A 24660-nucleotide genomic window follows, 5' to 3' on the forward strand; every position below is an offset into this window, starting at 1 on the left:
TTATACCAGTGATCCCCAACATATTGCTCACCAACCTGTTGGATGTTGCTTGGATGGCCTCAAAGCAGGTGCTTATTTTAAAATTCCTCATTTGTAGGCAAGCTTTAGTTGCAGAAAAACCAAGAGTACTGCCAAACAGAGCCTCCTGTAGGCTACCAGTCCACATAGGAGCTATGGATAACCAATCACAGCCCATATTTGGCACACTAGGTTCTTTTTGAATGCTTTTTTTGTGCTCCAGCTTTTTTACATTTAAATGTGGCCCAAGGGTAGAAAAGGTTGGGAAACCTTGCCTTGGATGAAACTTTTTCAAAACTGATTGACTATTATCTTCAACATTTGATGTTGATGTTACAAGCTTTATTAGGGATAATGGCCAAGTAGTTAATTACATAGTTAAGTTGGGATGAAAAAAGTCCATCAAGTTTAACCCCTCCAAACAAACCCCATTATACACACAACAATATATACTTATATATCTATAGATACCAATATCTACACTAGGGGGCCGATTCATTAAAGTCTGAATTACGAGTACAATTTGCAAAAATTTGCATTAAATTAGAAATTTCTGATGTGCGTTAATTTTCCGAAAAGTCGCGTTGTGCTTGTACGAAAATATTGTGGTACGATGCAAAAGTTATTAAATTTTTGTATCCAAATGATTGCTAACGGCGCGAAAACCTTTCTGACTTTGAACCTTAAGTGCATGATTTTGGAAGCCTCCCATAGGACTCAATGGCACTCTGCAGCTCCAACCTGGCCCAAGGAAAGTCTCCCATAGGGCTCAATGGCACTCTGCAGCTCCAACCTGGCCCAAGGAAAGTCATGATACCGAAGCTTGAATGAATTTCGAAACTTTTCTAGTACTAAAAAAGTCGCGGAAAGTAACAAAAGTCGCAGCAAATATGCACAGTTCTAAAAGTTAGAAAAAATATGATTTTTTTTCTATTCATAACCAATCGTACATTTATAAATGGGCCCCTAGGTGTAGATTATAGCATCATAATAACCTTTGATATTATACTTGTTTAAAAAATCATCCAAGCCACTCTTAAAGGCATTAATAGAATCTGCCATCACCCCGGATTCCCCAACCTCACTGCCCCTCACTGTGCAGAACCACCTAAACTGCGTCAAATGAAAGTTGTGTTCCTCTAAACGAAAGGGATGGCTCTATTGTGCATTGATTGTTTTTATGGGGAAAAAGATCCCCCACTACCGGTCTATGCCCTCTAATGCATTTGTAAAGGGTAATCATGTTGCCTCGCAAATGTCTTTTCTCTAGAGAAAACAACAACCAACGGTGACAGTCTAAACTCATAGTTTAAATCCTCCATCCCTTTTACCAGTTTAGTTGCACGTCTCTGCACTCTGGCTCATTAATATCCTTCTTAAGGACTGGAGCCCCAAACTGCACTGCAAACTCACAGCAAGACCTTACTAGAGACCTTTACAGAGGCAAAATTATATGTTCATCCCTTGAGCTAATGCCCTTGTTTTATGCAAGATAGTACTTTATTTGCTTAATTAGCCACCGAATGACAATCCAGAATAAAACAACTTGTTATTTACATAAATCCCCAGATCCTTCTTTATTAAGGATAACCCCAAACTACTACCATTTAGTGTATAACTTTGCAGTTATCTTTATTGAACCTCATTTTCCACTTTGGTGCCAAGATTTCCAGTTTAGTCAAAATACATTCCGCATGGAACTTAATAGTTTTGTATAATTTATATCATCATTTTTTACTATTTACATATTTAAAAAATAACATTGGATTTATTTTAATATTATCTGCAATATCCTTCTGCATCTTTATTTTTGTTTGTACCTGATAACAGCTTAAGCTGTCCCAGCTAACGTGAATGCCTCAAAAGCATATTTTTTCTTAGTAACATGGACCAAACACTTATCAAACCATAAAGGTTTTACTACACAAAGGGATTATACAACCTCCCCAGTGCTACCCCTGGTAATTTCTTTAGTGCATGGTTAATTCTGGCTTTACATAAAGACAAACTCCTCCACCCTTTAAATCCTCTGTCCCTTCTAAAAAGGGTGTAAATTTAAATTCACAGCCCAGTCACATTTCATCCCCCAAGGTCTCAGTGATACCAATTATATCACAATTTTCAGCACATGCAATAAACTCCAGCTCTCCTAATTTCGCTGGCAAGCTCCGTGCATTTGCCAGCATAAAGCAGAGGCTACTAGCTTTCCCTATGACATTTATATTACCTAATGAAGAGTTAGTGCAAAATCCGCCTCCATGACCCCTTACTAATCCCAATGCCCGGCTACACTAGCTTCCCCATATTTCTCTCTCATCCCCTCTCTTGCCTAGTTTAAACACTCCCCACAGCCTCAGCCATTCTTTTCACTAGCACAGCAGGCCACCTTCCATTGAGGTACACATCACAGCTATATAGACTGTGCCAAAGACTTTAGCTATACATTTAGCTCCCTTAAAAGAGAAGGAAAGGCTAAGTCACTTGGGGGTGCTAAAATGTTAAGCACCCCCAAAGTGACTTTAATCGCTTACCTCATGCCCCGGGCTGGTGCCCCTGTTAGGAGAAAACAGCACCAGCCCGGGGTACCTGGAGCGAGCGCTTCCTTCTTCCGCCTTTGTTTCGCTAAGACTAACACAATAGGTGCATGCGCAGTAGAGTGAAAAGCCGACTTCTCTGTTAAAGTGCCACTATTCACTCTACTGCGTATGTGCTCGCAAAGCAAGGTATGCGATTCAAGTCAACATTTTGGCACCCCAAGTGATTTTGCCTTTCCTTCTCCTTTAAGCAACCGCTGTCTTCCTAAACTTGCATGTGGCATGGGCAAAACCTGTAAAAACCATGACAGAAAGACCCTTCCTTATTCTTAGAGCCTAGTTCCCTTAAAGGAAAAAGAAAGTCAAAGTCACTTGGGGGTGCCAAAATGTTAGGCACCCCCAAGTGACTTTGACCACCTACCTTTTACCCCGGGCTGGTGCCCCTGTGAGGAGGGAACAGCACCAGCCCGGGGTAGCTGCCGGCGATTGCTTCTTCCTGATTCGCTGCGCGCGCATGCGCAGTAGAGAGAAAAGCCGAACTTAAACATTAAAGTCGGCTTTTCACTCTACTGCGCATGCGCCCACCGCTGGCATTCCAGCAACGGAAGCCGGAAGCCATCCGCTCCAGGTGCCCCGGGCTGGTGCTGTTTTCTCCTAACAGGGGCACCAGCCCAGGGTACGAGGTAAGCAATTAAAGTCACTTGGGGGTGCCTAACTTTTTGGCACCCCCAAGTGATTTTGCCTTTTGTTTCCCTTTAAAGGACAAGGAAAAGCAAAGTCACTTGGGGGTGCCAAAATGTTAGGCCCCCCCAAGTGACTTTAATTGCTTACCTTTTACCCTGGGCTGGTGCCCCTGTTAGGAGGGAACAGCACCAGCCCGGGGTACCTGTAGCGAGTGCTTCCTCCTTCCGCCTTCGTTTTACAACGACTAAACGACAGGCGCATGCGCAGTAGAGTGAAAAGCCGACTTCTCTGTTAAAGTTCAGCTTTTCACTCTACTGCGCATGCACGGAAGCAGGAAGTGCTACAGGTACCCCGGGCTGGTGCTGTTCTCTCCAAGCAGGGGCACATTTTGGCACCCCCAAGTGACTCTGCCTTTCCTTCTCCTTTAAGTCACTCTTTAACGTCCTCCATCTACAATTAATTCTGGCATTAGTACCAATATGTACTAAGACAGCTGGGTCATGTCCAGCCCCACCCAATAATTTGTCTACCCAATCAACCACATCCCAAACCCTGGCACCAGGAAGACAAAGGCTAGGAATAAGTGCCCCAACAGGCACAAATGTGTTAGGCTTAAAGGAAAAGTAACACTAATTTTTTTTTAAGTAAAAAGTCTTTTCTACCCTGCTCCAATAATTCCCCTATCCTGCACACAGTTTATTATTTTCAATGCTTTATTAAAAAATACCTTCTAAAACTGTGCTTCTGGTCTTTTCAAATACGGGATATTCCCTTTGCACAATCCACCATACAAACGCTCCACATCTCCTCCTGGCCTTCTGCTTACTGCCAAAAACTGGAAGTCAATTGTTGCTGCTATATGAAGATGTTTTAGCCTGCCTTTTAATGTTCTCCATCTTTGTCTAAATTCTTTAGAGATGGGGCCGTGTGGACAGCGTTACTTTAGTGCTAGTTCTTCAGTGTTATTAATTTCGCTAATAGCTGCAAGCAGTGAAGTTATTATAAATCATATTATAAATCACACAGAAGAACTAACACTGCCCCACACACCCCTCTCTTGCAACCTAAGCTTAGGAATTTAGGCAAAGACTGAGAACTGTTAAAGGAAAAGGAAAGTTAAAAACTAAGTAAGCTTTATCAGAAAGGTCTATGTAAATACAGCCATAAGCACTCACAGGGGTCTTGGTGCAGGAGCGTGGCATTATGGGAACTTTCTTTACACAGCTCAGCGTTTTTTTTTCCTATGAGGCTTCTGAACATCTGAACGGGAGAAATATGGGGAGACTAAAGGGCACTATTGAGACAACTGAAGGTATGCCTGTAGCTTGAGATTAACTCTTTATTAGCCTTTCCTTCTTCTTTAAAAGGCAGGCTAACAAATCTTCTGTACAGGGGAACAATTGACTTCCAGATTTGGAGTCAGGCTAGGAGGAGATGTGGAGCGTCGCATGGTGGATTGTGCAGAGGGAATATCTCCATATTGCTAGGTATTTTTTATTAAAGCACTGAAAATAATAAACTGTGTGCAGGATAGAGCAATTATTGGAGCTTTTTTTTTTTTTACTTCAAAAAATTTAGTGTTACTTTAAGCCTTGTCCTAATAAATGAGTTTTTAACTTTATTCTTATTTATTCTGACTTCTTATGTTAAGGGGAACTCACACATAAATATCTCCTTTATTGATTCTTGTCAGCACTTTGGAACTCTTGTTCCTTGCATACATATGGCAGACTGTGCACGGAGTCAGACCTTTAATCTTGCTGCCTCTCATTCACCCAGTTACAGAAACCAGTTATAAGTAAACAGGGGCAAAAAACAATTAGAATAAGTTATAACAAATGTTTTACCTTGTTTAATATCCTCCACTTAATACCCAACTTACAGTGACCCCACTAACTCCTGTGTTTTCAGCTCCACTTACAGAGACCCCACTAACTGCTGTGTTTTTAACTCTACTTACCTACTTAACCAAGTAGGTAACTAATCAAACCCCATCCACCTCAAACTGAAGGAAATCTAACTGCAAAATAATGCAGTAATGCTAGCAAACTTGCTGTAGTCCACTAATCTTTAGCACGTAAGACAGCAAAAAACTTGAAAACATTAACCACACCAGTTAAATAAACATCTCTTGCTAAAAATAACAGTTAATAAAAGATACTTATCCTTTTTTGTTGATTTAATAAAGTTGCTTTACCCAGTCACCAGCCTGTTAGTGAACCTTATGCATTCTATGTAATTCACAGTTGATTTGGAAGCCCTTTATTCTTGTATACTGCATTACCTTGGAAGAGGTGGTTGCTTTTCATTAAAAACAATACAGTACCTATGATCAATCCTTGAAAGATTTCATAATGCAAGCCATGCAAGTTTTCACTCAGACATATTTTTTGTCCCATTCAAGGAAAATCTTTTCAAAAGAGGAACAGTTAAGGCCCCTTTATATGCAATTTTCTATATGAGGTGGTAGGAACATATGTACATTTATTATAATGGTGATAATCCATTTAAATATTTCATACACTATTCTGGATGATATACAGAAAACTTAATGTTGATTTGAAATCTTTTGATGACATTGTAAAATATTTGGATCTACAGTTCACCTATTTCAATGAGTTTAATAGCATACAGATGAGTTTTTTTTGAATATGACTGTTAAGGGTGATAATGTGACTACTATGTTATTGAGAAAATATTATGCTGCTAACACTATTTTATAGATCACATCCTCCTCTCACCCTAAACATCTGGAAAACAATATCACAATAAGGTCCATTTTTACTCTTGAGACACATTTGTTACAATATAAATCGTTTTGTTTTAGAGTTTTGTAAATTGAGGAACAGGTAAATAATTGTAAGGGGTTATAAAAGGCCTGTTTTAGTACAAGTATTCAAGAGAGCTTTGACTGTGTCACATGTACAATACTGAATATTAAATTATATATGTCAATGTTTGAAAGTCTAATATGTAACCTTTTCTTATCTCACATTAAGTAGGATTATCAAAAATATTTTCCTAAGGATATTCAGAGATGTGTTTTAAATATTTTCCCTTGTGCATTAACCATGTGTAAGCAGTCTACAATTTACAGGCTTTATAAACCTGCTTCATGCAAATGCTGTTGCTTGATCATTGAAGCTCTGTAGCCTGATCCAGCCTGCTATTCCTTTAAACTCCTGCGTAATCCCTGCCTGGTTCCTTGTTTTCTTCCTGCCTTGTTCCTGAGCTCCTGTGTCTATTTCTTGTTCCTGTGCCCTCATCCCTGTTCCTTGACCGATTCTTGTATAATCTTCTGGTATCTAATGTTACCAGATTGGTTCAATATTCAGAGCCATGTCTAGCATATGCAGCTGGGGGGCTTAAATGATTGCAATAGGATTTAAATGCAATCAGTGACTGCCTGCAACATGCCTATATTAGGCGCATGCCACGCGAGCGTATTCTCGGCAAGCTTGCCGAGAATACGCTCCGCTACTGTTCACTTCCCCTACCTTGTGCCTGCACCCAAATGAATTACACTCGGGTACAGGCACATGTAACCGATATCCGCCAAAAAACACGAGACTTCGTATCTTCGGTGAATATTGCCTACATGTGGCTGCACCCAAGCGTATTTCATTCATTCAGGTGCAGGAACAGGTAGGAGCATATGGCGATATTTTTGGAAAGCGTTTCTCCGCTTGCTGAAAATTATGTCATACGCTATGTGTGGCATGAGCCTTATTTTCCCTGAATTTTCAAGTGATCTGGTAACCTTATGTTGACTGGTCTTTTCCTCTGTATTCAGTGTGCCCTGACCTTGGCCTGCCTATCAAACACTTCTGCCTGGCCTATTTAATGGACTTGCACACAATCTTCCTTCTTCGTAATAGCATGACTTCGGTTTTTCATCAAGCCAATTATGCAGTTATTGGGTTATACAGCACTTCCTACCTGCCAGTTACTTACCTGTTGCCAGATCTGACAGCAGTAACATAACATTATTTTGCTCTCATACTTTTTCCTCTATCCAAGCCTTTATCATGCATGTTTTGGCTTTTTAGCTAAGAAGGAGTATTATCTGTGCACATGTAATTGAATTATCTATCTTGCAAGAACCAAACATGGAGTAATTTTAGTTTCTCTGTTTGCTCAGTTTAAGCCTGATATAAGAAACTAAAAAAATATATTTAGTAATTAAAACAATAGGCAAAAAGTGTGAGAAGTGTTAGGAAGCCCTATTGAACAAATGTTGATCAAATTGGTAAACTACCCTTTTAGGACACATGGGGCATAAGATGCTGTGCAATACAGTTTTTAAGTTGATTATCAGAAAAGCCATTAGCTACAGAAGTGCAATTTTCACAAAAATGAAGGCAGATTTAGAAAGCTTACGTTGTAATGAAAACATACTGAGTTTTCCTAGGTAAACTAAATGTTCCCCCTAAGAAATGCCCCTAAAATGAAAGAGCACTTTAGGGACACTAAATGCAAATTAAGTGTAAAACTCAGCAATAAAATATTTAAATAATTAAAGTCAGTGTATATTTAGTTAGTTATTTGTGTGCAACTGTCTCTGTATTTGATTTATAAAGCCGTCAGTAGGTTTTCCCATAAGTACAAAAAGCTACAATACTTAGAAATTAGTAATTTCTCACCTGCTCATATTGTTCCTCATTCACTTGTAAAGCAAGAAGGAAATCTTCATGCTGCCAAAAGAAAAATGTGCATTGCACTCATAAATTTGCATTATAAATAAATAAATTATGCAATACATAATGTAAATTGTTCCTAAAGTAGATTTAAAATAAAAGCAGACTAATTATGGCCTCAGTATATGGAGAAGACAGCAGCCTTTTGTCAAACAGTGCCAGAGTGGGGTACCTTGGGCCTACTAAAGAATTCCACCAAACACGTAAGTGCACTTTCTAGGTATCCCAGTGGGCCATTCTGGCTCAAACAGAAGGGTGTGGAAACAAAAAGCAGAACACAGTAATTGGCTGATGTGACCTAGCATGTATGTGTGCCTTGGCTTGTTTGTGTGCACCATGAATCCTATGATGTCAGGAGACGGCCCTTAATTCTTAAAATGGCAATTTTCTATTTAGGATTCCCCAATAGCACATACTACTTAAAAAGTATATTTTTAGTAAAATTGTTTATTTAGATGAAGCAGGGTTTTACATATGAGCTTGTTTATGCAATATATTTTTATAGAGACCTACATTGTTTGGGGGTGTAAGTTTTCTTTTAAAAAGAACCTCCCCCCATTCCTTACTACTTTTTAACTTAACATTTGTTATTGACGCAAAACCATAAAGCAGCTATACGAAAAGCCAAATGGTACCTAGGTTTACTATGAGCATAACTGAGCATAACTCAGACAACCATTTGCCAAAGCTGTTATTACTCCAATGTACTTTCTATTGACTACTCTTTTTTCTATGTTGTTTAAGAAAATCAATACATTTTCAAATTAAAAAAAAAAAAGACAACCTCCAATGCATTCAGCATTCATTCTGTGTCACAAGGGATGACTTGTGATGTGAATTACATGATGCTTTCAAATAAGTAGAGGCATTTAATGATGCTTCCAAAGGAGTAGAGGCATTTAATGATGCTGAGTGGCTTTATGAAGGAGCTTGCTCTGTTTTCACATCAGATTAGTATGTTGCTAAAAATCCTCTACAAGCGCACAGAGAGTAGTCAAAATGGCCTCTGGAGAAATGTGGTAAACTTTGATTTCACGCTTTGATAAATGTGCTCCAAAATTTGAAACAGGCATTAAAACAATTTTATAAAGCAATACTGATTTATGAGATTAATGTAACCAAGCCAGTTTAAATCAGCTGACCTCTGCCATCTCCTTCATCTTTCGTTCAAAGAATTCTAGTTCCTCTCGCACAGCAGGGAGTAGTGAATTTTTGTCATATGTTTTGTAATGCCGTCTCTTGTTTTCCAAAAAGTACATTCGCTTCTCAATAGTTACATTTCCTGCATAGTGCAGAAAGACAAACTACTGTTAGTGCAATGACATACCAGATAACTGCAGAGCAATATCCAGCCTCAAGTTAATTGTGGCAAAATAGAAGAGAAAAAAGCTAAGGAATTGCAGCCAACTACTACTTTGTATTTGTGACCGGTTATCCAGAATGCTTGGGATATGGGGTTTTCTGGATAAGGAGTCTTTCGTAATTTGTATCTCCATACCTTAACTACTGAAAAATCATTTAAACATTAATTAAACCAAATAGGATTGTTTTGTATATCTTAGTTGGGATCAAGTACAAAGTACTATTTTATTACAGAGAAAAAGGAAATCAATTTTAAAAAAATTTGAATTATTTTCTTATCATGAAGTCTATGGGAGATGGCCTTCCCATAATTCAGAACTTTCTAGATAATGAGTTTCCAGATAACAGGCCCCATACCTGTAAAGGAAAATTGGCAAGGTGTGCCTCTTCTCACTGTACTTAATACACTAACATTGCCAGTAAATTAGATTGGAACAAATTCCATGCAATTGTTAATTTAAACATTGTAACACAGTTGTGGGTCTAGGAATGTGGTTTCTTCTTTAGGGCAATTATAACGTCCGTCACTAATGCCCAAACACAACCACGCAGAAAAAATTAAAACAACAACCTTTGTCGAATATATTGTGATGTGGGACCACTGTTAACACTAGGCCAGGGATCCTCAAACTACGGTCTGCGGGCCCCCGGGGTAATTTACCTGGCCCCCGATGCAGGGAGCGGGAGAGGGACGACGGACGGAGCGGTGGAGCTGGAAGAGAGAGAGGACTCAGCAGGGAGCGGGAGGGGAGAGCTGGAAGAGAGAGGACTCATGAGGGAGCGGGAGGGGGGAGAGGGAGGACGGACGGAGCAGAGGGAGCTGGACGAGAGAGGATGCAACGGTGAGCGGCAGAGGGAGGATGCAAGAGTGGGCCCTAGATTCTAGGTGGCCAGTCAGTCAGAGCCTTCTATCAGCCACATCAGCATCAGTAATGAAGTGCCTTACCCTGTTTTATAATAATCTTTGTCTAGCCACCCAACTTCTGGTCCCTTTTTTCCCCATTACCTAAAAGTTTTCTGATTTGAGTTCCTTCTTCCAGAAAGAACTTGAAAACATAGTACTTACCTGGAGCACTAGACTGACCTTATACTGGGGATAATACTGATGTTTCCTGGTCTGAGTAGGCCTCCCTCCCATTTCTATGCTAATCCACATAAAACTGCAGTTACACATTATTATTTGCAGCTGGAGTACAGTACATTTTATACAGTACTGTTGTAAAAAAATAAAAGCAGGCATATTAGTGGAAATCAGTCAACCATACAAAGTTGAAGAGCTCTGATTAGATCATTATGCCTTTAAAAGTAAATTTTTTTTATAGAAAGGTACTTAGTGTCCTTAGAATGCACTGATGAACACACTGCACTTTTTTTCTGTGTAAAAAGAGTTTATTGTGCCAACAAACCAGGCAATGTTTCAGGCACCAGCCCTTTCTCAAGTCTACACACTGTGTAATAAAGCAAATTTAAATGCCGGGGTTCACATCTAAGGTTACCAGATCACTGAAAATTAACATGCACACATCTAACAAATGCATGTTGCAGGGCTACAATGATTGCAGTTACATTTAATTGCAATCAGTTCAGTCCATTTAGTTGCATTTTCTAAAAGTGTCCCCAAACTTTCAACAGAAATGTAACTCTGTGGTTGCCACCTGCCTGACCCGGACAGCCTGGTTTTGGGGAGGGCTGCCCAATTTTTGTAATTAGGGAAACCAAGCAGGACTCTTAAATAACCCCGCCCCTGGAGTAATCAACCACGCTCCCTACCCCCCCCCAATGATGTCACTGCCCCACCTCCAGTCCAGGTTTTCTACACTCTGAAGGTGTCAACCCTGGTTTTCTCCTACAGTTAAAAAAACATACAGGTGGCTTAATTGGCTCCTTATAAAAGTTTATAGAATGTTTTTAGTTTTATAGCAAGAAAGGCAGTAGGTACTGACATCCCAGGCACACAGCTTAGCCTCCCCAAGCCTTACTGAAAATCTGCCTATTCCACTGTATTCAGCATTCGAATCCAAAACTGTAGGACTCGGCATATACCTCTCATACAGGTACTATATATAAAGAAATGCACTGAATCAAGGATTTGGTTCAGGATTTAGCAAAGCTACATAAAGTAGAGTATGCAACATTGATATCTGGTGTTGAGAGTAGTAATGGAAGCAGGCAACAGAACATATAAGATGGGGATTATTAATTACACGAGTCATGACACAAAAATCAGCACCTATCCTGTCTAGGTTGGGTCTTCATAATCATTCTAAATAATGTGAAATATTGCCAGCATCGTAAAGTCTGAAAATTTACAATATATACAGTGCTGGGATATATATATTACTACAGTAATCATGCCTATAAAGCAGTGTTCCAACAAACAGACATGAGTAAAAAGCCTTCAAGTAAATAATACATTAAATATCCATACAAGAAAACTTTTAATTTGTGACTTCTTGCTTTATACGATTTCTCATACCTTGCTCAAATATGAAATCAATATAGGAAAACTGGTTCATCTCTTTTCTTTTTTTGCGCTTCCCACCTGGGTCTGGAGACAACTCCCGCCACTGTTTGATAGCATCAGAAAAAGCCTAATACCAAATAAATCTACTTAGTTATATAATTCGTATACAATCACAAAAAAACAATAATAACTAACAATAATAAAATAACTAACTAATAGCTTATGGTGTTAGTAAGATACCATTTTCTATTGCATTTTAAGCAAATTATTATCTTTATTCAGCAAAATTTTCTTCTTGCAGTTATTTTTCACTTATCAGAGTACTGATTTTACCTTACGATTTCACAACAGAATAGAATTTATTCACAAGCATAAACCATAATGACAGGCTGCTGGCTATAGTTTTAGCTGAACAGTCACAGACCGATTTTCACTAGGAAAGGTAAGGAGAAAATACATCTAAGCTGTGAGCAGAAATGTTTGTAGATAAATGGGAACATTTGTGTTTAAAATTAAGCAAAAAGGGAACATTTGCACAAAGGAAGAAGTATGGCATCACACATTTAGGGATGAGCAATATTTTTCACTTGGTAGTGTTTTACCACAATATTTATGTTTTTTAAATCCCTTCAACTGCAAATTTTTTATCCAAACATTCTCCAAATAAGAACAGTTTTTTGCAGAGGCTTTCAGTCTTGTGTTTATGTTTTTACAGCCTCCCTCATCTTGTTCTCCAGCTGTGAAGCACACTGGCTTAAGTTTTCAGATGTGTCCTCAATACATTACACATATACACCATCAATATATAACATATAAAAAAAAAATTAAAAAAATAATTCCAAATTCTTTTCTATTGTGTTTACACTATATAAACAATATAAATCTTGTTTCCTTCAGTCTTAGAATTACACAAATCCCAGCAAAAGCAGGCAGGGGCCATTTTGTGGGCAAAGCAAGCTTTGTCTCACCCCAAAATCTTGTTTATGTGCCAGAATGGGGGACTTAAAGGTACATGCGTAGGCATTGGCTACACAATTAGATGGTGAGGAGGGAGGGGGGAAAGTGAAAGTAATTGCCTCTATGCCTAAGGCAATAGATGATTGACAGCTGGGATTTTTAAATGGCTTTATAATGGGTAGGGATGTAAAAATAAAAAAAGGAATTTGGGTTTAATGTTTAATTTGAATAATGTCTGGGTGACAAGCCCACTTTAAAAAGTGATCGAAATATTTGTCCTCCTATCCAATATATGGTGAAAGCACAACACTGCGATGTGTAGTTTAAAACGCAACTTATTACTCCCATTTGTGATATTATTGCTGGTTAAGACTGGATCCCTAATAAGGTTAAAAAAGTCACAGGGTATACGATGTATTTGATTGGATTTACTTGAAACAATCTAGTGCCAACACAACAGATGGAACCTTCTTTCTTCTAATCTGAATGAATGGCCCCTTGTTTGCTATATGGTAATGATATCACCCCCACCCCCAAGCACCTCTTTTCCAGGATAAACAACCTCAACTTAGCCTAGGGATCCCCAACCTTTTATACCCATGAGCCACATTCAAATAGAAAAAGTGTTGAGGAGCAACACAAGCATGAAAAAAGTTCCTGGAGGTGCCGATGAGAGCTATAATTGGCTATTTCATAGCCCCTATGTTGACTGGAAGCCTACAGAAAGCTCTGCTTGGCAATTACACTGGGCTTTATGCAACTAAAACTTGCCACCTTAACAGAAATTCAAAAATAAGCACCTGCTTTAAGGGCCTTACCAGTGCTTTGTAAAGAGAGATTATAACCCCCTCTTCCCGTGATTCTATACCCCTTTGTAATACAGGACAAAACATTGATTGCCCTTTCTGCTGCTGATTGGAATTGCTTGCTACAGCAATGCATACAATCTATATATACCCCAGGTCCTATGTGTCTAACTTTATCCTATTTAGAGTATAAATGGCTTGCATATCTTTACATCCAAAATGCATAACCTTACATTTATAAATAATGAATCTCATCTGCTACCTAGCCATCCAGACTACCCAGATCTCTCCTTGCTGGGATGCATCATCCGAGACGGAATTAATTGGGCCTCATAGTTTTGTCTCGCTTGTTACATTACTTCCCTTCATCAAGTCATTGAAAAAAAACAAATTAAATAAAAATGGCATCCAATATGTATCCCTGGGGCACCCTACTAAGAACCCTTTTTCAGGTAGAGAATGCTTTATTCACAGCCACTCTCTGTACACAATCCTTAAGCCAGTTATCTATCTATGTGCAAACAGCATTGCTAATACCAACAGTCTTTAGTTTAAATAGCAAATGTCCATGTGGCACTGTATTAAAAACTTTCGCAAAATCGAAGTAGACCATATCTACTTCAACCCCACTATAACAAAGTTCCTAATTATCTCATGATTCTATTAAATTTGACATGATCTATCCTTTATAAAGGTATGCTGATTGCCACTTATATTTTTCTCCAGTACATAATTTTGAATATGATCCCTTAATAACCCTTCAAATAGCTTGCCCACAACAGATCAGGTTAGTCTTACAGGTCAGTCTCACAGGTCAGTCTCACAGGTCTGTATTTGCCAGGTTAAGATCATACCAAAGTGCTGCACTGGCATCTCCTTCCCTTAGATGTTAGATTAGATTCCTTTGGTGCTTGGCGTTATTCGCATGTGCAGTAGAGTAGATCAGATGGGTTTACTGTGCGTGCCTGAACAGGGACCGTTGCAAGGGACGCTGGTTGAAAGGTAAGCAAAATGCCAGCGCAGCACTGATACAGTAGCACCGACCTGAGTAAAAAAAACTTTTGGCATCTCCCAGTGAAATAGATTTAACATGTCCATTAAGCCTGACATGTTTTGCTATGAGTCAATAAACAAGTGATATACCTTTCTGGTTATGGCATAGTGTCCTTTAAGTTCATGCAAAGCCCACTTAATATCTTGACTGCTGAGCATTTTAAAATCAGCCATTAGGAGGTCTGATGCTTGAATTAGGCACCGTTGATCTAGGGGAGCGAGTTGTGAAAAATTAAAATAGTCCACCATGGTCACCTAAAAGACAAAAAACAAAGAAAATATAATAGGATACACATTTCCTTGTGAAAAAGAACTGTAATAATCTTTAGCACATAATGTACTAATGAGATGTTGAAACTTGATGTTATGTCAAATATCAAAGGGAAATTTCACCTATGTATGTTGTAGGTCTCTATAAAAATATATAATAATGAACAGCCCATATGTAAAACCTTGCTTCATCTAAATAAAAAATATACTTTTCTACTTCTAAAGTACTAATGGCCAACCCCTGACTTGTATGATTCACTGTGCTCACACTCCATGCAAACTTACATGAACCAGTCAGGTGATCAGTAAATGACATACTGTGGTAGTTTAAGGTAAAAGATATAATAGGCAAAATACCAATATTTACAAATATATATATATATATATATATATATATATATATATATATTCCAATATGGTAAGATTCTTCTTAATAGGTAACTTATTATATAAATTATTTGTTGGTTAAGTATTCAGGTAAGAACAATAAATTGCAAGTTAGTTTAGCCCAAGCAAGGGAGAATTATAGATCTTTCACACCTCCTATTCTCTACTCACAGGCCACATATGCATGCTTCCTTACAAGAAATAGGTTTGGACCAAAATAAATATATACATTTGGTAATGATCATGATATAGCCTGAAAAGTCCAGATTTTCCAATTTAGAATAATAGGACCTCGTCGATTAACATTACCCAATCATGTGCAATTACCCTAAATGTGGACATCCACCTTCTGAACAGTAAAATATCCAACCAATAAACCTACAGATATATATTTTTATACATGTGTGTGTATACTTCTATTAATAAATGTATTTATATGCTGTTGTAAACAGCAACGTACAGCAGAACAGAACTAGAAAGGGAAGTGTGAGAACAAACATGTTGGTTTGAAAAGCTTAAAGTCACTGAATGAAATCTGATTGGCTGTTGTTGGCTCCACACAGTTTTTCTAACTTTGAACCACAGTTATAAAGTAAAATCCATTGTGCAAAGTTTGGGGACCCTGGTTTTAATAGTGTCTGAATGGCAGCAATTTAAATTTTCCAGCTGAAAGTCAAAGTGACATCTGATTGGCGGTTGGTGACCCAGTGACTAACTGCAAAGTTTAGGGGCCCTACGATTAATAGTTAAAGAACGGCAGCAGTTTACATTTAAACCAATTAAAGTCAATAGGTGAATTGTGATTGGTGGTTGGTGTGCCCACTTTTTCTCACCTTGAGTCAAAGTCACCCAGTAACAAACTGTGCAAAGTTTGGGCACCCTGGCAAAAATAATGTGAGAATGACAGCATTTTAAATTTAAACCAATGAAATTCAATGGATGAAATCTGATTGGCTGTTAGTGGCCCAACACACTTTTCCTATTTTTGAACTGTGGTCCCCCAGTGACTACGGCATAAAAATTGTGGAACTAACAGCATTTTACATTTCACCAAGTCAATAGGTGAAATGTGATTGGCCGTTTCTAACTTTGAACAGCAAGTACCCAGTGACTAACTCTGCAAAGTTTAACAACCCTGGAATTAATACTTAAATAATGGCATCAGTTTAAATATAAACCAATTAAATTTAATGGGTAGAAACATGTTGGCTGTTGGTGGCTCCACCCACTTTTTTAACCTTAGTCCCACTGTGACCAACTGTGAAAAGTTTGTGGACACTGGTGTTAAACATGTGAGAATGGCAGCAGCTAAAATTCCCTACTGAAATCAATTTAAAAAATGTGATTGGCTGTTGGTGGCTCTTCCCACTTCTTTTAACCTTGAATACGTTGTAACCCAGTGACTGACTGCAAAATTTGGGCACCCTGACATAAATAGCATGAAAAAGGCAGCAGTTTAAATATAAACTAATGAAATTCAATTGGTGAAATCTGTTGGCTGTTGGTGGCTCCACCCACTTTTCCTAAACTTTAACCTTAGTCCCCAAGTGGCCCGCTATGAAACGTTTGGGGACACTGGTGTTTAATCTGAGTGGCTGTCTGTGGCTCCACCCACTTTTTTCAAACCTTGAATTATTGTCACTTAGTGACCAACTCTGAAATGTTTGGGGCCCTGGCATAAATAGTATATGAATGGTAGTATTTTAAATTTAAACCAAAAAAATTAGTTGAAATCTGATTGGCTGTTGGTGGCTCCACCCACTTTTTCTAACCTAAAAATGCAGTCCTCTAGTGACTAACTGTGAAGAGTTTGGGGATACTGATGTTAATACTGTGAGAATGGCAGCAGGCTGAATTTCCCCAGTAAAAGTCAATAGGTAAAATCTGATTGCCTGTTGGTGGCTCCGCCAACTTTTTCTAACCTTGAACTGCAGTTACCTGGTGCCTAACTCTGCAAAGTTTGAGGACCTTGGAGTTATTACTTTGAGAATGGCAGCAGGTTCAATATCCTCCACTGAAAGTCAAAAGGTAAAATCTGGTTGGCTGTTCATAGCCCTGCCCACTAAACCAATATCATATATTCATTCTGGTTGACCCCATGACTATGCGATTCAAGTTTGGTGAGTGTAGCCTCAAAGCTGTATGAGTGGCAACAATTTCAATTAACCCATTAAAGTCAATGGGTGAAATTTGATTGGCTGTTGTTGGCTGTTTCATTCAGGGTGGCTCCATGATTATGTTATTCAAGGTTGGGGAGTGTAGCCTCAAAGCTGTAATTGTGGCAGTTTAAAAATCTTTCCTGTCAAAGTCAATAGAAAAATTGGCGTGTTCGGAGCGTGCCAAAAAAAGATGGGGGCAACAAGCAACCTGCTCCACTATAGGATGAAGAAATGTGGAGAGTCTGGGTGTTGTACCCATAAAACTGTAGGAGGAGTAGCCTTTAGAAATGAGGAGCACCAAGAATAAGAAAAACAAGCGGAAGAATAAGCTGAAATCGAAGAACAGTATTTGTTTTTTTGCAAACCAACAGAACAGTGGTCAATGCAATCATACATACATAGTGACATAGTACGTTAGGTTGAAAAGAAACATCCATTCATCAGAGAAAGGTGAAAAAAAAAAACCCTTCTGAAGCCTTTCTAACGTACCTCAAAGGGGAAAAAATGTCCTTCCTGACTCTGCAATGGCAGTCAGAGCAGTCCCTGGATCAACTCATACTAAGAGCTACTTCAAAAACCCTGTTTTTTTCTCACTCCAGAATTATCTACCTTTGTCCCAGCATTCTCTCGGACCTGGTTCCTCAGTCAGAAGGTGATCGTTCTTCTTAGCTTCCTGGTGCAGAGTGAAGCCCCGCCCCCACTTCTTGTTCAGTTCTCTCTTCAACTCGACTACCTGTAGTCGACCTGGAGAGCCTTCTGGGCATGCCTGGAGGAAGCAGGAGCCAACCTGTGCATTAGCAGGGTTTTTTTTGAGGAGAGGCCTGAACAGGAAGTGGGGGTGGGGCTTCACTCTGCACAAGGAAGTAAAGAAAAACAATTACCTTCTAACTGAGGAACCAGGTCAGAGAGAATCCTGGGACAAAGGTAGGTAATTCTGGAGGCTGTTTAGAGTAATTTTACTGATAAAAAAAAAAAACAGGTTTACTTATTCTTTAGGCTGCAAGTTTCAGTTACCCCAAGAGAACTGTTAACGTAATAGTTACAACTGTATCTAAGTGCAGGTGTAGCTTGTTAACTTTTCTGGGCTCTCTGCCAAAAGCTACTTATTAAATTAAGATTGAGAAACATTGTATCTTTTCAGTTCAGGAAATGAAAGGGAAATGAGGGGCTCAGCTGCAGGCTGAGCTGTCAAAATCGGGACTGTCCTGTGAAAATTGGGACAGTAGGGAGGTATGTGACTGCCTTACCCCTCTGTTTTCTTTGTGCTTGTTTGTTACAGCTATGCTCCTTTAATCCAGCCCGTGACCCTCTGCCAGCTCTCAAACATTCCCCTTTGCACTACTTCCCCCAATTTGCAGTTTCCCTTGCCTGCCAAACCCATCTCCAGGTTTCACTTCTACTTTCTCCCTTATCTTTTTTTCTTTGCAGGCTGCCTCCCACATAGCCTTTACTTTTCAGCACAGACAAGTTGCTGGGGGTGGGTCTACTGGGTGTGCACTTCCTGGTAGATGCTGTTTTCTTCCCTTTGCTGTGATGGACAGGCTTGTGCAAGTACTGGGGAGATACATATAGCGGAGGAATAGAGGGGGGATGTGGGGCAGTGGTGGTGCAGATTCCAGGGGAAGATGTGCAGTCACCAAATGCCCGGTCAGATAAAACCAGCAGGCTATTTAGTGCAGAGGCAATGAGGGACAGGCTCCTCTTATGCCCCCCACATGGCTATTGTAGAGAGCTGAAGTTACCAGGAGCGGCTTTTTGCCGCATCTCGTAACCTTGGGGGTGCTTGCGCCTGGTAGCAGCGCCCCTGTCTAGAGTAAAAGGTTGAACTCTATAGAGGTGTCATTTTTCAGCCTAAATACTAAGGATGCACCCAATCCTGGATTTGGTTCGGGATTCAGGCTTTTTTTTTTTTTTTTTTTTTGAAGGATTCTGTTTCGGCCAAACGGAATCGTAATTAGCATAAATTAGCATGTACTAATTAGCATTCAGAAAGGGTTAAAAAAAAAAACCCCTTCCAATCTTAATTAGCATATGTTAATTAGGATATGTTAATAAGGATTCGGATTCGGTTCGGGATTCGGCAGAATCCATCAGGGTGGGTTTGGCCGAACCAAAAAAGTGGGTTTGGTGCATCCCTACTAAACACTATGTAAAGTAAAAGACAGCAACACAGAGGGTCTTTTAGTCAAAGCATGTTTCATAAAACAAGTGCCAACTTCACAAAACCTGCAACAAACAATCCAAAGTTCATTTCTCTGAAACCAGAACAGACTAGTCAACTGGCAGTCTGCATTTATAAATCACAGATATTTAACTCACATATCAGTACCACAGGGGGTTTCAGTTGTAACCATAAGCAGTGCAATATTTCCCATGTATACACATTTAAGCTTATGCAGCGATTTAATGAATACTGAATATTTTTATTTCATACAGAGTATTTCAGTCTCAAAAACCGTCTCAACAGAACACAAAGGCTGTGCAAATAATGAATGTAGTCTGTCTCAGGGGGGCTGTGCAATAAGGCGAGCTGAGAAACTTGCCTCAGGCAGAAGTGCCCTGAAGTTACCAGGGGCGGCAAAAAGCCGTTCCTTTTCAATTTCTAAATCGAAATATCACCTCATCTAGTGCAGAGTGCAATATTGGGATCTCCGCACTAAAGGTGCATCCCATAGGCCGCTTCAGAATGGCATTAGCTGCCTAACGCCACTGGTCTGCTTGCATCACACTTCAGATGACTGTAGAGGGCGAGCATTATGGTACGCAATAGGCACCTCTTTCAGGTCATCTTAGGAGAGAGAGAAGGAGTGCTCAGAAAGCAAAAGGGAAAGAGCTTAACACTGGACAAGAAAATCAGTAAAAGCTGTAGTTGAACTAACCAAAACAAAATAAATCTGAATGCAGAGAGAAACGTATGTTATTCTGTAGGCTGTACAGAGTACTTTTGGATTTTTTTTTTTTTAAAAAAAGTTAATTTATTCTTTAAACATGTACAGTTAAAATTCAGTTTGGCAATAGGATAAACTTTTAGCATTAGTGCCTCAAATTACTTAATGTGTTTTATTATGTTTAATGTTTTTATACCAGTAGCAATAATAAAGCTTAGAAGACCTTATTTATTTAGGATATTTTCACTAACTTTTGTTAAAAGGCCATTCACATTGTTCGACAAGCGCTCACTTTACAATCTGACGTCTTTGCCGAAATGTGCAAAAACCAAATTGCAGCTTCTTAATACTTATTATAAGTGCTACGGTTTTGTCCAATTCTTTTTAATATCAAAAACTATTAGGCTGATGAAAAATATAGTCCTTGGTTGAGGTAGAATTTTGGACCGCAACTGTAAAGCAAGCACACTCAGACATGGTTCAATGTTGATTTGCTTATCCATACCCTAATCATCCATTCTTAATGTCTTGTATGTTTTTGACAGATGATACCTCACTTTGTGATACGGATTATGACACCCCTAATGAAACTGATTATGACACCCCTTTAAGTCCCCAAGAAGTCAGCTGACCTAGAAAGGAGATACAAGGAACTCCAGGGCAAATTCTGGAGACATGGTTTATTGCTGACCTTAGGGCTGCCATGGAAAGTTTCTTCCGTGCAACCCAGACCTCAATTCTTAATTGCACTTTTGCTCAGTATTTGCAGCGATGGCACCCTCACCAACACTATGAGCAAAAAGAAGAAAATACCAGTACAATGTGGCCATTTTAAGTAGGGCTTCCACCCTTGCATGTTTATTGCAGAAAAGATGTTTTAGGGGTTGTCCCGTTCATCAGACTTAGAGCTGCTGTACATCGAGACTATTTATGTAAGCTAAATTTATTTAGCTTTATTAAAGGAGACATATAGGATAAATGGGAAAACCCTAATTTTGTAGACAATTATGAATAATATCCGGTGATGGTTTCCCTTTGGGCTAAAAATTAATCCTCTCTGTAACAATGGCCCCTTTATTGGAGCTCCCTATAGATCGTATCACTTCTCTGTCCGAGTTTGAAATGAAGAGTGGGCGTGTCCTAACGGTCCCTGCCAGAAGCACAGTAGGAGTGGGAGAGCCAATCACAGCCCTGCACTCACACAAGCAAAGACAGGCTTCAGTTCCCTATAAGGTCAGCCTAGCTGCTGATTGGTTCCTATCCTACAGTGCAGTGTACGGAGGGCCGCCGGCTCCCCTGCACATCCAGAGAATTCAGCCAGCAGGAAGTGGAACAGATGGGCGGGACTAGTGGGGTTTTTGTGGAATTTCTCAATAAATCAGTCTGAAATACAACATTTTTAAGCACAATCCTTCTATATCTAGAGGAGTATAATTCACTGGTACATTCATAATTTTTATAGGATATGTCTCCTTTAATTTAGCATTTTGTCACGATTTAGTTCTCTAAAACTTCCAAGAATAAAATGTAAAAAGATGATGATTTTTATGATCAAGGTGTAACTTTCACCATTTTTAGTACGACATACAACAAAATTCGGAGGTATAAGCAGGTATAAGTGTCAACCCTTAAAAACTTGAAATAAATGTAAGTACCTTGGGATCCGCATGACTGGTAAGTAAACGGCTACTCTTATTTAGAACAGCCAAACCATCTCTCTTTGGGTAGTCAGGATCTTCCAGAAGGGTGTTACATATGCTGGAAAAAATACGTAACAATGTATATTAAATTATTAAATTGTATATGTAATGTATACTTTAGGAAATCTTTATTTTACCACTGGCTGCTATATATATATATATATATATATATATATATATATATGTGTTAAGCACTTTAAAGTCAATGGGTGATATATGATTGACTGTTGTTGGCCCCTCCCACTTTGGGTCATCCAACAAATGTCGCTGTTTCATTCAGGGTGACCCCATGATTGGCAGCAGTTTGACAGAAAATCTTCCCTGTCAAAGTCTAAGGGAAAATTGGGGTGTTCGAAGCGGCGCCACAAAACAAGGGGGGGCGCAATGGCTTAGAAAAGCACAAGCAACCTGCTCCGTTATAGGGAGAAGAAGTGTGGGGAGTTTGGGTGTTGTACCCCTAAAACTATAAGAGGAGTAGCGTTTAGAAAATGGGGGGCGCTAAGAATAATAATAAGAAAAAGCAGAAGAATAAGCGGACGTCGAAAAACATTATGTTGGGTTTTAACTCTGTACAGCCCCCAGAATAACATGCCGTCTTCCCTGCATGCAGATTTATGTTGTTTCTCTATTAAAATCCATTGAACAGCAGTTCTTTTACTTTCTTTTCTAGTATGAAGCTCTGCCCCTTTTTCCTTTCTCTCTCTGACTTATGAAGACCTCAAAGAGATACCTACTGGGCATGCTCACTGCAAATAATTTTTTCTTCCATTCTAGGTACATAATTTTCTATGTTACTTTTAAGTTTATTTAAATGTACTTGTATTGCCCTACAAGTCTGTCCCACCATGGCGCAGAAGCCAATGTTTTGGTAAAACATTCCAAGCTGTTTTACATCACCTCAAAAAAAAGATTATAATAAGCATCTATTGAGTGGATTACAAAACTAGGAGGACAGTATTAATAAATACAAAGAAGAATTAAAAAATCAGTTGTAACCACTGACTAAGAATAAATGTGCTTTTAGCTTGTTATTGAGCATAACAAAAAACAGTAATGATAGAGATATAACAGTTCAGGCGCATCTTCTGATTCACATAAAGCTTTAGCAAAAAAACCAAACTAACAAGCTTTTAGGCAATTCGACCATTGCACAGAAGGATCCAGAGGAACCACTATGATTGGCGGAAAAGGAAAATATAATGGTTACATTATCTAAATATACACTAACCCATGGCAATATGCCCCTAGTCAATAAGGTTTTCAACATTTCAAAATATTTCACAGATTTGTACTGAATTTAAAATGAAAGAATCAAAAATCTGACCCTGTTTTTTTAAACCAAAATGTACTTTTAAACATACTGATACTCTTCCTTCACCCAATTAATTACCCATGATGCAAGCAAGACTGAAACTGGTTAATCAATCTCAGTAAACAAGAATGGTCAACACTAAGAAGCCTGCAAAAGGAGTCAATTTTGACCAAATTATTATTTTCATTTGACAAAGAAACATCACATGTTCTATAGGGAACTTCCACTGTGTTTGTTTGATTGTCAAGTACTGTTCTCTAGCCCTTTGATGCGTGGTGACATTTTCAACTGTAATGTTAAACACGTGGAGGGGGCAGGTTTTGGTGGGAATATAAGCAGCTCAGCCTTGGACACATTAAGCTCATTGTGTGATTGTTTTGCCTCAATAGCAGTGTTGAGCTCAGGGCAGCAGAGGCAAACCTGTGTCATTTGTATAAAGGAGATAGGAGATCATGTGATGCAAGATGTGATGTAAAGAGAAAAGAGGCCCTAAGACGCTTTGGGCACAGCAACAGAAAGATCAGGTGGAGAAGTATTGTCACAAACTGTTACACTGAAGGTGCGCTTGGAGAGATAGGTTGCCAAGCATGATAAAGCAGCAAAGGGAGGAGCTGTGTGTTAGTGCAGGAAAAACAGTAGAGGACAGATCTTTTAGGATGTGTTATCTAATGGGATCAAAAGAGCAGGCGAAGGCCAGAGGCTGGGGAGGAGGAGAACAGCTTTGATACTTCATCTTCACTGTCTTATTGTTTTGTTGCACCTCCTTCTGGTTTAATTAATAATATATTGTGCTTGTTTTGAGAATTTGTTTTTGCTTACCATGTGACCATGTTTAACCAAGGAAATGACCAGTATAGCCTGCCATTTTTATGCTGTTAACAGCTATAGTATTCCAAAACGTAGTGAGGACAGAACAGTATATGTTCGTATATACATAACAGTACATTATTATAACTGTACCAGTAGACAAGCCTACATTCTAATTTTTCATATACACATGAACATAGTGTAAATATAAGAACTGTGCCCCCTACTTACACATTTAAATCGTAGCATTGTTTGGAGAGAATCAGTTCTTTCACATACTCTTGTTTAACATCTGGAAATCTTGCTTCCTGTATAGAAGACAGACTTAGCATTAAAATACTGTATTTGCAATCATTTAAATGTTTTATTTTTGTTCTTTAAATCCCACACAATAATACCAAGTGAGCCCTTAAAGGAATAGTAATGGCAAAAAAAAAAAATGTTAAATGTACTGGTAAAAATTGTGTCTGTGCTTCAGAAACATTACTATACTTCATATAAACAAAACAGTTATCTCACAGTTGAAAGATTTCTGCATTGAGGAGTGGGACAAACTTTTCTC

The 24660-nt window shown here is 38.9% G+C and overlaps 1 protein-coding gene across 4 annotated transcripts in view; it reads right to left on the reverse strand.

Moving 5' to 3' along the window:
- Window positions 1-24660, reverse strand: part of rnf216 (ring finger protein 216) — a 128433-nt gene that overhangs the window by 44637 nt on the left and 59136 nt on the right. For 3 of the 4 annotated variants that reach the window (XM_018097114.2, XM_012970438.3, NM_001016834.2), the window contains 7 exon segments: window positions 24330-24406; window positions 21935-22037; window positions 14666-14830; window positions 11772-11886; window positions 9957-10007; window positions 9076-9215; window positions 7880-7930 (listed from right to left, as the gene is read on the reverse strand). In XM_018097114.2, the coding sequence (XP_017952603.1) occupies window positions 7880-7930; window positions 9076-9215; window positions 9957-10007; window positions 11772-11886; window positions 14666-14830; window positions 21935-22037; window positions 24330-24406 (702 nt within the window). 4 annotated transcript variants of the gene reach the window in all.

The sequence above is a fragment of the Xenopus tropicalis genome, chromosome 9 (genome assembly GCF_000004195.4).
Source record: "Xenopus tropicalis strain Nigerian chromosome 9, UCB_Xtro_10.0, whole genome shotgun sequence".
NCBI classification, from domain to species: Eukaryota; Metazoa; Chordata; class Amphibia; order Anura; family Pipidae; genus Xenopus; species Xenopus tropicalis.